The following is a 17,637-nucleotide window of genomic DNA, read 5'->3' as shown; positions in this document are numbered from 1 at the left end:
ACCAAAAGTACAAAATTATTGATGGGCATTTCCTAGAAGTACACATAACAAGATGCCTTCATAGCCCCGGTGGTCTCCCAAGTCTCCTGCCTGTGCACTTGCTAACGATAAAATACTCAAACACTCTTCTGGTAACAACAGAAGTAGACAGGAGATTTCTCTGTGATTGGGTAATTTTGGCCTACAGACACACTATAATCCTTCAGACTGGGGACAGAATTTATGCTGAACCAAAAACCACGCTAAAATTTTGTAAGCGATTGTATATTCACCACTGTATCAGATTGGCAAGGTCAAAGTAAAACCATTCCTACAGTGCTCGCTTTGGTAGCACATATACTAAAATTGAAATAATAGATCAGCTATTAAATAAGAGAAGATCAGCATGGCCCCAGAGCAAAGATGTCATACAAATTCGTGAATTGTTCCATATATTTTTGCAACTAGACAATATCATACAAAGTGAAGCAAGTCAGAAAGAGAAAGACAAATACCATATGATATCATTCATATGTAGAATATAAAATATGGCACAAATGAACCCATCTATAAAACAGAAACAGACTCACAAACATAGAGAACAGACTTGAGGTTGCCAAGGAGAGTGGGATGGGTGAGGGATGGACTGGGAGTTTGGGGTCAGTAGATGCAAAGGATTATATATAGAACAGATAAACAACAAGGTCTTATTGTATAGCACAGGGAGCCATATTCCAACATCCTGAGATAAGCCATAATTGAAAAGAACACGTATATGTGTATAACTGAGTCACTTTGCTACACAGCAGAAATTAACGCATTATAAATCAACTATATTTCAATTAAAAAAAATTTTTTTTAAGTTTTTTAAATCATTCCTGCAAACTGCCCTGCTTTTTCACTGTCAATGTATCTTTCAAATAATATAAAATGGTGGCATTAAATTAAAAGTTATATTTAAAGTAAAATAATTGTCCTTACCCTTTGGGTAAAGTGTGGACAACTTCATGAAAGCTATGCAACTATGCCTAGAGAAATACTATATACACAAAAGCACAGAATTTTGAGGAATTCATCCATCTTCCCACACCCTTCCTTAATCTCATTTAGGGTGTCTATCAAAGCTGGTCTGAAAGTCAAGGTTCCTGGGCTGCACATTAGAACTGGTAATTAGAGTTGGGGGATTGGTCCTCAGGAATCTGCATTTTAATAAGCCTCTCCCAGGTGATCTTTACATATACCTCAGGTGAGAGTCCCTAGTAAAGATTCCATGGAGCAGTATCTTAAAAATTTATAACTAGAGGTTTCTGATGCCTCGTCTTTGTCAAAGCACATAAATACCTTTGCCTGAAGGGTCTATGTAGACATATTATTTAGTCCATCCACCAGAGGCCAGTGCAGGATTATTCCCTGCATTGTACAGTGTTACACTCCATAATACACACTATAGACACTACACAATACATGCTACACATGGTTGGTTTTAACTACTTCAGTGAAGAAGTGTAGAAAACTATACTGAAATATATAACATCTTATAAAAATATAAAATACTACAGGTAGTATTTTACATTTTTTATAAAGTCAAGATTTCTTTAATATTTAATCTTGATGATCCTCGTTTAAATTATAGTCTGCATAGTCATAATACTTGAGAGTAAATCTTTAAAATATACCGAGTTCCTTCATGTATATTTCATCTGATTATCTCCACAACCATATGAGATACCAAGCAGACAGGATTACCCCTGATTTACGGATTCAGAGAGAGTAAGTGGCAGGTCTACAATATCAAAGAATTAAGGAATGTCAGGACCAGGCCTTCTGAATCCTATACTAGAATAGCATCCTTTCCATTACACTCATCCTACCTACGACAAAATAAGAAATACAAGGAAGTATACTAAGTCCCCCATAAAACTAAATCCTGCCAGCCTAAGAAACTTCCCTTAACTCTGAGGTCATGCCCTTCTGCCTGTCTACACAAAGATGCATCTACTTAAGACAATCTCTTTTCCTCACACAGGGTGGAGAAAGCTGGAGTAATTTTTTTTTCTCTCTCCTTCATAAATAAAGGCTTCCTACAAGTTTTCAAACTTTATGAGGTAGAATAACCTCTTCTGTACAAATTTGTAATAACATAGGACTCATACATTGGTGTGTGAGAGCAATGCAAACACAGAGATAAATTATACATGTCTTTCACACTCTAATTTTTTTTTCAGAGTACTCCAAGACATCCTTGAATGTAAAAAAAAAAAAAAAAAAAAAAAAAAACTCTTGAAGGAAAAAAAAGAAAAAGTCTGAAAAATCCACTGTTTCTAAACATTCTTACTACCCTTTTCTTAACTCATATTAAGTGTTTATTCAACCGAAAATTGAGACTCCAACACCAAAGGCAATATTCTGGATACTGTTTAATAAGCACTACGTAAAGAGTTTTGAGTACTAGCTCCCCAATCAATCTATAACTATAATGTCTACAAATATACAGATTGCTATTGTTTTTTCATACATCTAGAGCATTTGGAACACCCAGTAGACAGAAATTAGTAAGAATGACATATTTCTGTCTCATTTATCTTGTACTCCCAGATTCTAACTCAATGCCTGAATTATAGCAGGAACACAGTCAATACAGGAATGGCCTCAACATTAGCAAGAAAAACTGGATTGACTCCACAATTAGGAACTAGAATCAGTACTCAGAAATTAGATGAGTGGCTACAAGTCACACAAAGCATAATTTGGAGAAGGTGGGGAAAAAATGGTACTTGGTTCACAATCCTTTTTTTCTAACCAGTGATCTGCACACCATAAAAACTAGAACAAAGGAAGCTAAGTCCAGAAAGCATGTGAGAATGGTCCAGTGGTTCCTCAGGGTGCTCAGGGAGCAAGGGGCTGCAAAAAGAGTGAGCTAACTAGCGTCACTCCAACCCACCCCATCTGGGACACACCCGAATAGGAAGGAAAAAAAGACCAAAAATGTCATACTAGACCGACTGCAGTTTGATTTTCAAATAAGAAAGATAAGAGTTTGGTTAAAATACGGTTTCCTGTTTGTATCCCTTTGGGTTTACTGGACCATTTCAAAGAAAATATTATTGTTCTATGCCTGAAAGAACATTTTGCTAAAACCATCCAGATGTGAATATGTACCCACTCACTGAATGAAAGGACAGTCTTGCAACCACCTGTTCCAAGTCCAGTAATTTAGTCTTTTCCATCAAGCATAACAATACATTGACAACGATTTTAAAAAAATGCGTGCATGTGTGCTAAGTTGCTTCAGCGTGTCTGACTCTTTGCGACCCTATGGACTGTAGCCCACCAGGCTGCTCTGTCCATGGGATTTCCCTGGGAAGAATACTGGAGGGGGTTGCCAAGTCTTCCTCAGCATTCTAAACAAATGTTCACGCACTTAATATTGTTTAAACTGGCTACTTAAAGGATGATAGTAACCATCTTAAAAGTTTCTTTGGGGACTTCCCTGTGGTCCAGTGGTTAAGAATCTGCCTGCCAATGCAGGGGACATGGGTTCGATCCCTGGTCTGGGAATATTCCACAACCCAACCGCAAAGTGACTAAGCCCATGTGCCACAACTTCTGAGCCCACACATCTAAGTAAATGATACCTGACAAGAGAAGCCCCATAATGAGAAGCCCACGCATCCCAATGTCACAACTAGAGAAAACCCATGAGCAGCAGCACAGACCCAGTGCAGAAAAAAAAAAAAGTTCTTCAGCTACCAGAAATTCTTTGCTTGTGTTTTGAAAAAGTTCAAAATTCCATTTGCCCAAGAAAGTACACCCCTCTAAGTATGCGTACATATAAAATATGCTAAATAATATACATGTATGTGTGTGTTGAGAAGTTATAAAAAGAGAAAGAAAATGACTCATTTATTAGGACATAAACCAGATTTAAAACTTCACATAATATCTTTTGTGTGTTTTACTGAGAAAACACCCTAGAAAAGATATTTACTGTAAGAAAATACCTGTCAAAAACACTTCCAAAAATAATTAAATGATTGTAATTCAAAATGTTGTAAATACTTAAATACATTTTCTTTCCTTATCCAATTACACCTAAACTACAGCAGACACAGAAAACAAATGACTATCTATGGACCAAATATTCCTGTGCAGAATGAATATGAATTGTAACAACTGCAGCTGAAGATTTATGCTAATATATCTAAAGCAAAATGGCTTGATCAGCTCAAAATCCATCATAGTTTGGTGGAGGGAAGATTTCCTTCTGCAACTGAACCAGCAGTTTTCTGTGTTTCATAATTTGTCAATTTTTCCCTAAGTGTGGTGATTTAGTGATGACAAAAGAAATAGAGAAACAAATGAAAATTGCTTAATTACCATTTGCAGATGTTCCCCCAAAGAGAAAGAACAGGTTAAACAGCTGATGCTTTTTCTTCCACTGGACTCTGCTATAAAGTAGCTCACTTCATCCAATGCTTCTTTTCTCCTCTGGTGTTAATGTGATATTTGGTGCTATGCTGTGATAAACATGTCACATACAGGCAGCCACTAACTGTATGATAGATACAAAATCATGAGTTTTTTTCTTCTCCTTTTAGTCTTTTCAGCAATCAGTTCAGTTCAGTTCAGTCGCTCAGTAGTGTCTGACTCTTTGCAACCCCATGAACCGCAGCACGCCAGGCCTCGCTGTCCATCACCAACTCCCGGAGTCCACCCAAACCCATGTCCATCCAGTAGGTGATGCCATCCAACCATGTCATCCTCTGTCGTCCCCTTCTCTTCCTGCCCTCAATCTTTCCCAGCATCAGGGTCTTTTCTAATGAGTCAGAGCTTCGCGTCAGGTGGCCAAAGCACTGGAGTTGCAGCTTCAACATCAGTCCTTCCAATGAACACCCAGGACTGATTGCCTTCAGGATGGACTGGTTGGATCTCCTTGCAGTCCAAGGGACTTTCAAGAGTCTTCTCCAACATCACAGTTCAAAAGCATCAATTCTTTGGTGCTCAGCTTTCTTTATAGTCCAACTCTCACATCCATACATGACCACTGGAAAAACCATAGCCTTGACTAGACAGACCAATAAGTGAAGTGAAGTCGCTCAGTCGTGTCCGATTCTTTGCGATCGCGTGGACTGTAGCCTACCAGGCTCCTCCGTCCATGGGATTCTCCAGGCAAGAATACTGGAGTGGGTTGCCAATTACCCCCCCCTCAAAAAAAATCAATCAATCAATCAATCCTTATTCTCTCCGTTTAGATGCCAGATTAATTAGGTGGATTTTTTTTTAATTGCCTACTTCCTTTTATTAGCAAATCCTCATTTGATGCCTTCTACAAATTTCTCTTGAAGTTAACATCCCAGTGGTCTACATCCTAATTTAAAGCAAGTTTATTACTACTTGCTGTGCTATTTTCAACAGTGCACGTTACTGTTAAATTCACATTTGTAAAAGTGCTTCCCAAGTTGCCTTTTTTTTTTAATGTGGCTAATGTGAAAAAGGAAACAGAAAGACACTGCAAATGGCCTGTGAACTAAAAACACCACGCAATATTCAGTAGGGAATTAAATGACTGATAACAACAGCGCAGAAAAAGTGGCTTAAGTGCCACCTGGAAGCATAAAGTTGGTCAGTTTGTTTCCAACTTCCGCTGGTGGGCAATCTGCCAGTGGTGAGGGTGTCAAAACAATGCTAAGCCCGCTGGTCTTTAATACTCAACAGAAAACAACTGCAAAAGGCTATGCAGCAAGGATTATGTTTTGTTGTCATGTTTTCTTTTATGAGAGAAAGCTGTTTTTATGCTCTACTGAAATTCCTTTCCTGCTCTGAAATTGGTAAGAGGGCCAGCTGCTTTCTCTATTTTTCTCTGTGGTATTTGTCGATGGCAGATTTTAAATTCATTCTTCAGATGGGGAAAAGAAGCTTCGTCTCCCTGTGGAAGTTTAAAGATGCATTGCTAACAATCAAATTCAAGATCGCTTTGGGGACTGAAAAGATATGTCAACTTTGGAAACGTGTTGTTTTATGTGCTGTCACCAGTTTCATTTTTAATTACCTTTTCTAGAAGTTGTCAAGTGTGAGTGGTGATACATATCCCTTTAGTTGAAGTGACAACTCGAAGTTTATCAGTCCAGGAGTGTAAACCAATTCCCAGCCCAAGATCTAAGCTCTTTGACAGAACATACACTCAGTAAGGAAAAAAAAAAAAAGGCTCTTGAAATGAGAACTGTGAACAAGTTGGCCTCGGTGGGCCTTGAGATCTCCAGGCAGGACACTTGTGACTCATCTTGGGCTGTTTCTTCTCCCTAATCCTCTGTCAGTCACCTGTTACCCAGGGCTACACTTCCTCACTTGCAGAATCTCACTGGCCCTATTTCCCTTCCATTTCCTCCTCCACGGCCCTAATGGAGTCTGCACCACCATGTATGTGTTTTTGCTCAACCTCCTGGCTAAGCTAGTCTCCCTGACTCTAGTTGCCTCTCTCCTTCTTTGCCTCTGTTTTTCAAAATCACTTACTGTGTGTGTGTGTGTGTGTGTGTGTGTGTGTGTGTGTGCGCGTGTGTGTGCACGTGCGCGTGTACACATGCTCAAATTCCACTATGGCTCCCAATTAGCTAGTATATCAACTCCAAACTCAGGGCATTATGACATCAGGGCATCTTTCACAGGCTCTTCTTTCTGCGCCTAGCCATTACATGTGGATGTCCTTGAGGGTATGGTCTGAGGACCTCCTGTCCATCTTTCTGCCATCCTGTGTTCTCTTATTTTCTTTTTGTTTCACTTATTCAACAAATACTTAGTAAGCCTCAATGTATTCTATATTACCAGGCACTGCTTTTGACACAAAAATAATAATAATGAACAAAACCCTCAAGCAACTAGACCTCATGGAACTTACACCCTGGAGAAGACAGAGTAATTATATTTTGAGGAAGCACATCCACTCCTACGGCTCGCATTACCCACATGCCAGGGACTCCCCAGATCCCGAGAATGCCCACTTGCTACGTGGAAGGCAGCAAAGTAAAACGACGCAGGCTATGGGCTTCAGAGCGACGATGACTAGGCTCATACTCCAATGCCATCACCAAATAGTTACAGGACCTTAGGCAACTCTGTTAGGGCTGTCATAACAAAACATCACAGACTAGGTGGCGTGAAACAACACAAATTTATTTTCCCACACTTCTAGAATCTAGAAGTTCAAGATCAAGGTGTGCGCAGGTTTGCTTTTCTCCTGAGGTCCCTCACCTTAGCTTGCAAAAGGCTGCCTTCTTGCTGTGACCGCCCGTGGTCTTTCCTCTGTGTACATGGCATCCCTGGCACATCTCTCTTTTCAGGAGGACACCATTCATACTGAACTAGGACCCCCACCTTATGGCCTCGTTTAGCCTTCATTACTTCTTAAAACGCCCTGTCTCCAAACACAGTCACCTTGCCAGTTAGGGCTGCAACAGATAAATTTTGAAGGGACACAGTTTAGTCCATAACAGCAATTTACTTAAACTTAAGCCTTGGTTTTCTCATCTGTAAATGGAGAATAATACAAATATTTTAAATTACAATGTAAAAAAAAAAAAAAATTTACTAGGTTATTACAAAGCTTGAGATGATCCAGATAAAGTGCTAAGTGTAATACCTAGTACTTAATAAATGTTAGCTGCTTATCAATAAGGGAAGGTCAAACCCTCTCATGATTTTATTAAGAGTATTAGAACCTAAGAAAAACTGAAAAATATTTAGAGATTTTGAGACTAAAAGTTTGAGATAATCAAAGACTAGACCACCACCTGATTATAAAGTCACAGGCATGGCCATTTGTCCAGAACATTCAGACACATAATGTTCTACCTAAGGGGAAATTTCATTCAAATATTAACAAGTATGAAGGGAAAAAGGCAGGTTGAGTTGACAGGGTTGTTTTTGTTTTTTTTTTTCCCAAATATATGCTGAAAGAACAATAAAAGGCTAAAAGCATGAAGTACTGGAAGGGAAATGAGAATGGCATAAAGAAAACAAGAAAGGAAACTACACATCAAAATCAGAAACAAAATCTTTGATCTCAACAGGTTTAAGTATATAAATATGGCAGTGAATAGAAAGCTGTTATTATATGATAATATAGAAACTGATAAAATCACTTGGGAATCTGGATCCTAGTTATTTGAAGAATCAAATGAGAGAATGAAAAGCAAAGTCTTATTTAAGAGTTAATCATAAAATTACAGTAGATTCATTTCAATTTCCAAAACACTTTAAGCTGAAATTGGTAAAACTGGCAACCTTAATGGAAATTAATCATTCACTCTGAAGCACTCCTTGGAAGGAAAGTTATGACCAACATAGACAGCATATTAAAAAGCAGAGACATTACTTTGTCAACAAAGGTCCATCTAGTCAAGGCTATGGTTTTTCCAGAGGTCATGTATGGATGTGAGAGTTGGACTGTGAAGAAAGCTGAGCGCGAAAAATTGATGCTTTTGAACTGTGGTGTTGGAGAAGACTCTTGAGAGTCCCTTGGACTGCAAGGAGATCCAACCAGTCCATCCTGAAGGAGATCAGTCCTGGGTGTTCATTGGAAGGATTGATGTTGAAGCTGAAACTCCAATACTTTGGCCACCTGATGCAAAGAGCTGACTCATGTGAAAAGACCCTGATGCTGGGAAAGATTGAGGGCAGGAGGAGAAGGGGATGACAGAGGATGAGATGGTTGGATGGCAACACTGATTCAATGCATATGAGTTTGGGTCAACTAAGGAATTGGTGATGGACAGGGAAGCCTGGCATGCTGTGGTTCATGTGGTTGCAAAGAGTCCGACACAACTGAGCAACTGAACTGAACAGAGCTGAACACACACAAAAAACAATAATGGTGTGAGTGTGTGTGTATGTGTGTGGGAAACGATGAGTGTTTGAGAGCACAAACCATACCTTAAATGTTTTTGAATCCTTAGCCTCTAAAACAGGAAATTCAGACACTAAGACACTCAAAGGATTGTTGAATGAATAAATCAATAAATGTATTAACACAAAATCAAATATAACTATTTACATCTGTGTTTTTGTAACCTAAAAAATGATAGAAACATAACAAATAATGAAGAAGAAGCATTTTTTTCCTTTAGACACATAGTCTGGTATCAATGAACTATATTCACAAAGAAACTAAAATACCAAAGATTGAAAGTCAGCCTCTTATCTTTATCCATAATAATGTCAAAAATATAATGTCTTCACTGATAATAAACAAACTCAAAATCTGCATGCTAATTTTCTAATACAAATCTTAAACTTGGTCTTAACTTTCTTGAGCTGAAGAATTCAATTATAAATGTCTGCTTAAAATTAATAAATAAATTAATAAATAAAATTAACAATAATAAACATTTTGGTAAAACACAGGATTTATCACCAAATATGCACCATGATTATAAAAACCAGAGCTGCTTTAAAAAAAAAAAAAAACTGCAAAACATAGTCAACATAAATGTACTGGAGTGAGAATTATGCTACAATATTAACAGTTTTCAACTGTTTTCCAAGCACCTGAAGCAGTAATGTGAATTTCTTCAAAAAGGCTCTAGTTTAATTTTTTCCAGGGAAATATTTTTAATAGGATTACTGACCCTTTTAACACTCTTGGAAAGAAAATGAATCTCATAAGCATTCTGGCATATAACTACTATAAAAATAAATAGAAGAGTCAATCAGTGAAAGCATACTTGAGAAACTAACTAAAGAAATGTACGTAACTATACATGGTGAGGGCTTCCCTGGTGGCTCAGACGGTAAAGCATCTGCCTACAATGCAGGAGACCTGGGTTCGATCCCTGGGTCAGGAAGATTCCCTGGAGAAGAAAATGGCAACCCATTCCAGTATCCTTGCCTGGAAAATCCCATGGACTGAGGAGCCTGGTAGGCTACAGTCCATGGGGTTGCAAAGAGTCGGACACGACTGAGCGACTTCACTTCACTTTATACATGGTGATAACTACTTTAACACAGACAAGATTCCACTTCATATTAGCAAGACAACCAAATACACTAAGACAAATGAAGGGCTGGAAAGGAGGAGAAAACTCTGAAGAAAAAGCTTTCATCTTTTCCTTCAAACAGAACTAACTACATTGGCTGTGGTCAATTCTGTTGGCTATCATTCAACTCTTAGGCCTGACCCTAAGTCCTATGTGGTTTTTCAGAGGCACTTAAATGTTTCAGGGGAAGAAAGGACACTTAGTGATTTGAGACATATTTTTGCACTCACAACTCTTGTGCTGTAGGAGGAATTTTTTCAGGTCATTAGTTTATAATGTGAACTGGCGCCTAAGGATATTTTGAAAGGGAAAAAACTAGTATGCCTGGAGATGCAGTTTATGTAACTTGCGTCATCATTTATTTCAGCTCAATTTGGGGCCTAAACTGAACTCAAAATGAAGTCACCACATCTGCAACAGATTCTCTGGGCATGGAATGAGCACACAGAAATCTGCAAACAGAACAGACTCCTTACCCGGAAAAAAAAAAACAGTGTAACCTCCTTAAAATATCCAAGTCCTTGCAAGAAGTTCTTACACTTTCAGAGTACAAAAATAAAGTCAGCCTCACAAGTAAGTTCCAAAACAATCTGGGTTATCAAAATGCCATTGGCACACCAAAATGCATGAATTCTGTCAGTTTACCCTTGTTTCCACAGCCTACCCCAACCATTCACACTACCATGCGTGTTAGGGTCTGGAAAACACGGAATTAAATCATTAGGCTCAGAGAAAGCAAGCAGCTTCCTAAACCCACGTGCATAAGACAAATGGTGATTTGGCCATTATCTAGATTAATTTGATCTACATATGATACCAAAATAGATCATTCTCAGACCCAACTTAACAAAGTATTTCTTAAATTCTCTATTTCCCTTAAGAGGAAACAAAACTGATAGATATTCCCACTACCTTGTACAATAAAAGAAACAGGTTAGAATCTCTTTTCCTTTTCTTCATTATAACTTCACTTCTTTTACATTTGTTAAGGACACATGAATTATGGCTTCAAATCATGGAGCTGAGGATCCTGAGATTATCATAACCTAAGAGATTATGGAACTCCCTATTTTCAATCTTGGGTACACATTAGAATCACCACAGAAACTTTTAAAAAGTCTATATTCCCAGGCCCCATTAGGGCCCTGGAGTTGAGTCCATCATGCATCTAAGTCAACAGTCTCCCAAATGTGGGTTCATGACCCAAAAAGGACCAAGGTTGAGAGCAAGCCAAGGGCAGTCGAAACAGAACTCAATGCCTACAGGAGCCAGGGACATGAAGGAAGCAGGCAGGATGTGCACACAGTTTTAGGGTGTGTGGGAGCCAGAGAGTGTATCACGCTAGTGAGGCCACAGGGCCCGGGCTCCGGAACTCAAGCTGACACTGCCATCAGGGAAATAAGAGGTAACCCATCTTCTCACTTAATCAGAAAAAAGAAAAAATAGAAAATCCAGATTTTTATGTAAAATTTCCAACTTTTAAATGCTGGCTCAATAAAACGACAATACTGCATGAGGTAACCAAACACATTTCAAAACACAGCACGGGTTTGGCCTTTAGGGCTTCGGTTATCACTTCTGGTCTAAAGGGTGGTTTCCATTCCACAGAAACCATAGCATCATTATCACCATAATAACAACAATAACAACACTTAGCCTTCATTAAGCATTTACAAGTTAGCCACTATGCTAAGAGGTTTACATGGGTTATCTCAATTAGCCTTCATGAACCTTTATGGTACTATGAATATCCCCCCTTTACTCAAGTGACTTCCCCTCAAGCCAGAAAGTGGTGATGCCAAAATCCAAATGTGTGCAGTGTGACTCCATATCCTACACGGTGCTAGATTTCTTCAACATTTTCGGTACGCTCTTAAAGGCCTGGACTCTTTGCACTTGTAATTTTTCAAAACTAAAACAAAGGGATTATACTAAAGGATTTCTTGGGTCCTTTTTAGTTCTCAAATTCAATGGCTCAGACTCCATAATACAACTCTTGGCTGGATAAAAAAGTTAGCGTTTATATGCATCAGTAACAAATGCCTTGATGAGAATAACCTGATCAAAACAATGGAATGAATGAATGCTCATTCAACAGTCTTTCTGAAAAGACAGCAAAGACATAAAATCATAGTAAAATTCGTTATCTCTACCGGCTTCCCTGGTGGTTCAGTTGGTAAAGAATCCACCTGGGTTCGATCTCTGGGTTAGGAAGATACCCTGGAGGGCATGGAGAGGATACACTCCAGTATCCTTGCCTGGAGAATCCCCAGGGACAAAGGAGCCTGGCGGGGGCTACAGTCCACGGGGTTGCAAAGAATCGGACACAACTGAGCAAATTTCACTTCACTACTATTACAGAAAGTTTACTTTTCCATCTTACCTTTTGAAAGATGAGTAAACGTTCTCAGAAATTCTTCATATGTTTGCTCATGACAATTAACAAATTTATCCAAGACTTCTTCAATTAGCTGATCTTCATCCATCATCTCCAATTCTGGTGTCTGGGCAGGCATTCCCATTCATGAGGCCACTTTATCTATGAGACCAAGAAAAACATGAGCTACGGGGAGTTGTGCAGTACCAGCCTCTCTTGAAAATACTTTAGAAGGGTAGTGGAAGAATTCCAAGTCCCCAAAAAGACAAATCAAGATAGTTATTAGGACGATATACCCTAGTTTAAGAGACCAGAGTTTTATTCATATCTCAACTGCAGAATTGTTAACTATCCCAATTTTATTTTTGCTTCAGTTTCCTGGTTACCATCTTCTTACCTCACAGGACTATCACACAGTTACATAACTAGAAACTCAAAATCTTTCAAGGTGAGATGAACCAACCACCCATTCAAAGACAACAGCAACAGTTGCTAATATTTGTTAATTATCGAGCACCTATTTAACTTATATGCAGAGTACATCATGAGAAACGCTGGGCTGGAAGAAGCACAAGCTGGAATCAAGATTGCCGGGAGAAATATCAATAACCTCAGATATGCAGATGACACCACCCTTATGGCAGAAAGTGAAGAGGAACTAAAAAGCCTCTTGATGAAAGTGAAAGAGGAGAGTGAAAAAGTTGGCTTAAAGCTCAACATTCAGAAAACTAAGATCATGGCATCTGGTCCCATCACCTCATGGGAAATAGATGGGGAAACACTGGAAACAGTGTCAGACTTCATTTTTGGGGGCTCCAAAATCACTACAGATGGTGACTGCAGCCATGAAATTAAAAGACGCTTACTCCTTGCAAGGAAAGTTATGACCAACCGAAATAGCATATTAAAAAGCAGAGACATTACTTTGCCAACAAAGGTCCGTCTAGTCAAGGCTATGGTTTTTCCAGTGGTCATGTATGGATGTGAGAGTTGGACTGTGAAGAAAGCTGAGCGCCAAAGAACTGATGCTTTTGAACTATGGTGTTGGAGAAGACTCTTGAGAGTCCCTTGGACTGCAAGGAGATCCAACCAGTCCATCCTAAAGTAGATCAGTCCTGGGTGTTCATTGGAAGGCCTGATGCTGAAGCTGAAACTCCAGTACTTTGGCCACCTCATGCGAAGAGTTGACTCACTGGAAAAAACCCTGATGCCAGGAGGGATTGGAGGCAGGAGGAGAAGGGGATGACAGAGGATGAGATGGCTGGATGGCATCACCGACTCGATAAGCATGGGTTTGAGTAGACTCCAGGAGTTGGTGATGGACAGGGAGGCCTGGCGTGCTGTGATTCATGGGGTCACAAACAGTCGGACATGACTGAGCGACTGAACTGAACTGAACTGAACTGAGCACCTATTAGGTACCCGTTCTTTAACTTCATAACAATTCTAGCTCAGATTAGAGCCAGTAAGCAGAAATGTCAGTTCTAGAAGTGTGACCCTAGAACCTCTGCCCCTAAGTACTTCACTATGTTTCTCTATCCCCTGCATGACACACACACACATCCTCCATACTCTGGTACTATCATGCCAGACAGTTGCCTTGTCTGTGCTTTAACACATCCAGATACTGGAAACCCTTTATGTTCCAAAGAAGCCTTTGGACAGCTCTATTAAAGCCTCCTTCTAAAACAGCCAAAATCTGTCTCCGTGTTTCCTACCCCAAACTGGTCCCGGGCCCCTGGATGGGACTGAACCATTTCAATTCTTTTTATACATGATATCCTTTCAAATATTGGAGCAAGCCTATCCTGTCCTTTCTCAATCTTCTTATTTCATCCACTTAACACAAATTTCTTTTTCAAAACTCAGCTCAGAATTCAGTTTGTCTCTGAAGGCTTTAGCTTTCTGTCTCCCATCACCACAAGAGCACATCATAATTTCTGTGCTGCTTCTCCTTGCTGTGTTCCATTTATCCCATTATATTGTAAATAGTTGTATACATTTCTGTGTCTTTTATGAGACCCAGAGCCTATGAGAGAAAGGGTCCATATCTTTTCGGAGCTCAGAACATGGCACAGAGTTGGCGGTCCATTGGTCTCAAGCTAAAATTACTCATTTGAGCAGGTACTACAGTCAAATATTCTTAGAAGTTGGCCAGAAACTCTACAAAAGCTACCCAGTCACTGTATCTGTACCTTATATGACATGGCCTTTCACCCTTCTGATCAATCTACCTGGAACTAAAAATGTCTGCATCCCTTTAAAATATGTCATCCAGAAATGAAGACAAGACTCCGGGTACAGTCTGGAGACAGTGAGATTTGACTAACTCTCATATTCTAAATATCTCACTCCTACTTCATGCAAATATCACGTTCGAATGCTAGTGGCCCCTTCACATTGTCAGGTCATTGACTACTTCGTTAACCAAATGCTTGTCAGCTGAGACAATACCTCAATGCTTGCAGAGTGAACTTTGTTTTTAGTTGCAATATTTCACCTTCTTAAATTCCGTTCATTCTGTGTGAAATATGATTCTTACACAGCTTTGAGAAAAATGACTATCTACAGAAAGCAGAAGAATAATGACAGCCTAAATAGCCAATGCAATTCATGGCGGGGGGGGTTCTCTGATACTATATAAATTCCGTGGTTCTTCTATTTTTCCTGAATAAAAGTGAACATCTGGTGTCTGTTATTAACTTTATTATTTGAATTTACCAAAAAGCTCAGGAAAAACAAACCAAAAATATTTTCACAAGATGACACCCAAACTCACTTAGTGGCAAGACCCAACCTGAATTAACATGAAAGTGTTTGTGGCTTTTATTTATTCTGTATAAATAGTACAACTATTTATGTTTCCCTGAAAAAATACTAATGGGCTTGCTTTTGAGGTGCTTTTCCAGACCCCACTGGAGATTTTATGTATTAATAATATGTGGCATTTGCCCTGATTATCTTTCTAAACTCCAAAAAACTTTTAAATTCTGAAAGACAACTGACCTCAAGAGTTTTAAATAGGAAGTATGAGTACATCATGAGAAACACTGGGCTGGAAGAAGCACAAGCTGGAATCAAGATTGTCGGGAGAAATACCAATAACCTCAGATATGCAGATGACACCACCCTTATGGCAGAAAGTGAAGATGAACTAAAACGCCTCTTGAAAGTGAAAGAGGAGAGTGAAAAAGTTGGCTTAAAGCTCAACATTCAGAAAACTAAGATCATGGCAATCTGGTCCCATCACCTCATGGGAAATAGATGGGGAAACACTGGAAACAGTGGCTGACTTTATTTTTTGGGGCTCCAAAATCACTGTAGATGGTGACTGCAGCCATGAAATTAAAAGACGCTTACTCCTTGCAAGGAAAGTTATGACCAAACTAGATAGCATATTAAAAAGCAGAGACATTACTTTGCCAACAAAGCTCCATCTAGTCAAGGCTATGGTTTTTCCAGTGGTCATGTATGGATGTGAGAGTTGGACTGTAAAGAAAGCTGAGCACCGAAGAACTGATGCTTTTGAACTGTGGTGTTGGAGAAGACTCTTGAGAGTCCCTTGGACTGCAAGGAGATCCAACCAGTCCATCCTAAAGGAGATCAGTCCTGGGTGTTCATTGGAAGGCCTGATGCTGAAGCTGAAACTCCAATACTTTGGCCACCTCATGCAAAGAGTCAACTCATTGGAAAAGACCCTGATGATGGGAGGGATTGGGGGCAGGAGGAGAAGGGGACGACAGATGAGATGGCTGGATGGCATCACCGACTCGATAGACATGAGTTTGAGTAATCTCTGGGAGTTGATGACGGTCAGGGAGGCCTGGCATGCTGCGATTCATGGGGTCACAAAGAGTCGGACATGACTGATTGACTGAACTGAACTGAACTGATGAAGCTACAGGTACCTCTCAAGATTGCTGTAAGGATTAGATGAATGAATATACAGGGGGCCTCAAAAAATGTTAGCCATGAGGATGACAACAGTGGATCAGTCTTAGTACTCTGTCCTTTGTTTACATGAAGACCTGTGTTGACTGTGACCACTTTGACTTTGAAGGTACTAATATTACCCAAAGATCAATCAAGAGAATTCATGATGTATTACAACCCTAGATAAAGCATGATATTGTAGCAGTCCAAGTGAAAATAAAAAGTCTAGCTAGGTACCAACCCAAAATGAAAGAAACAATTTGTAACTGAAAATTAGATAAAGGAAAAAGCACCAGTTACAGTTTATGCAAATTCACCTATAATACAGGCTTCAGCAACTCATAGTTTAATAAATTATGCTTACAATTGCTAGCTAATAAATAATGATAAATTCAAAGGTGGTTATTATTTAACTATCAGTAGGACAAATACTTAATTACCAAAATGTTAATGTCAATCTGCTTTTCCAGAAGTGGACCCCAGCAAAATTCCAGCACTGTATTATAGCAACCTCTTCCTCAAGCCATCTCAGGTAATCTACTTCTGCAAACAAATATCAAACAGAAGCAGCCAGGTTGTATTTTATATTGCTGTAAATGCCTTCCCGTGGATGCTTTGAGAGTTATAATAGGAATTCCTTTAAATATGCTTTGTAATTCTCAAATTGGTATATTTTGAGTATTTAGCTTTAACACATCTCAGTTTTACTAAAGGCAGACAATTAACAGGCTGTGCACAGCACAAATTCAAAATCTTTCAATGTCTCTAATTTTATTCCTGTGGTTATCACAACACAGTAACTGTACGGACTTTTTAAAGACTTTTGCAAAATCCAGCTTTACAAGCTGTCAGGATTTAAAGAGTTTAACCCACCTTCAAATTTAGAACTTTCCTTATCTATGAAAATACAAATAACCTCATGTTAAAAGTCCTCAGAGACTGACAGAGCAGATAATGATTTACCAGACAGTCAAGTGGTTTATGCAAATCCTAGTGGTTTTCTAGAAGGAAGCATTGCTTTTTCAGTTACCATTCACATTAGTTTGTGTTTTTACCATGAAGTATTTTTCTAAACGAGAAAAAGGGAGAGAGAGAGATATACTTGCCTGGATAACAAGATTCTTTGATTTGGTTTTTTTGTCTTAAAGCTTAAAGCTCCACATTAAAGACTCAGAACATATTGTGATGATAAGTAAATGTGTAACAACATACACTTTCACAATCACAGCCTACAGAAGGAACCACTGGGAGGATGTATCGCTCTGCTTAGACTACTAAACTCCACAAAAGACCACAATCTTTCTTAGGAACAGGATTCTC

The 17,637-nt window shown here is 39.1% G+C and overlaps 1 protein-coding gene and 1 pseudogene across 3 annotated transcripts in view; one reads left to right on the top strand and one right to left on the bottom strand.

Annotated features, from left to right (window-relative positions):
• IFTAP (intraflagellar transport associated protein) overlaps window positions 1-17,637 on the bottom strand; it is a 63,632-nt gene that overhangs the window by 32,271 nt on the left and 13,724 nt on the right. For all 3 annotated transcript variants that reach the window (XM_061152168.1, XM_061152162.1, XM_061152173.1), the window contains one exon: window positions 12,391-12,546. In XM_061152168.1, coding sequence (XP_061008151.1) covers window positions 12,391-12,529 — 139 coding nt within the window. In that variant the 5' untranslated portion in view covers window positions 12,530-12,546. The remainder of the gene's footprint in view (window positions 1-12,390; window positions 12,547-17,637) is intronic.
• Window positions 316-437, top strand: LOC133064814 (U6 spliceosomal RNA; annotated as a pseudogene).

This window comes from Dama dama, chromosome 1 (assembly GCF_033118175.1).
Source record: "Dama dama isolate Ldn47 chromosome 1, ASM3311817v1, whole genome shotgun sequence".
Classification (NCBI taxonomy): domain Eukaryota; kingdom Metazoa; phylum Chordata; class Mammalia; order Artiodactyla; family Cervidae; genus Dama; species Dama dama.
Note: the sequence above shows the minus strand (reverse complement) of the source record. Positions and strands in the feature narration are given on the sequence as shown.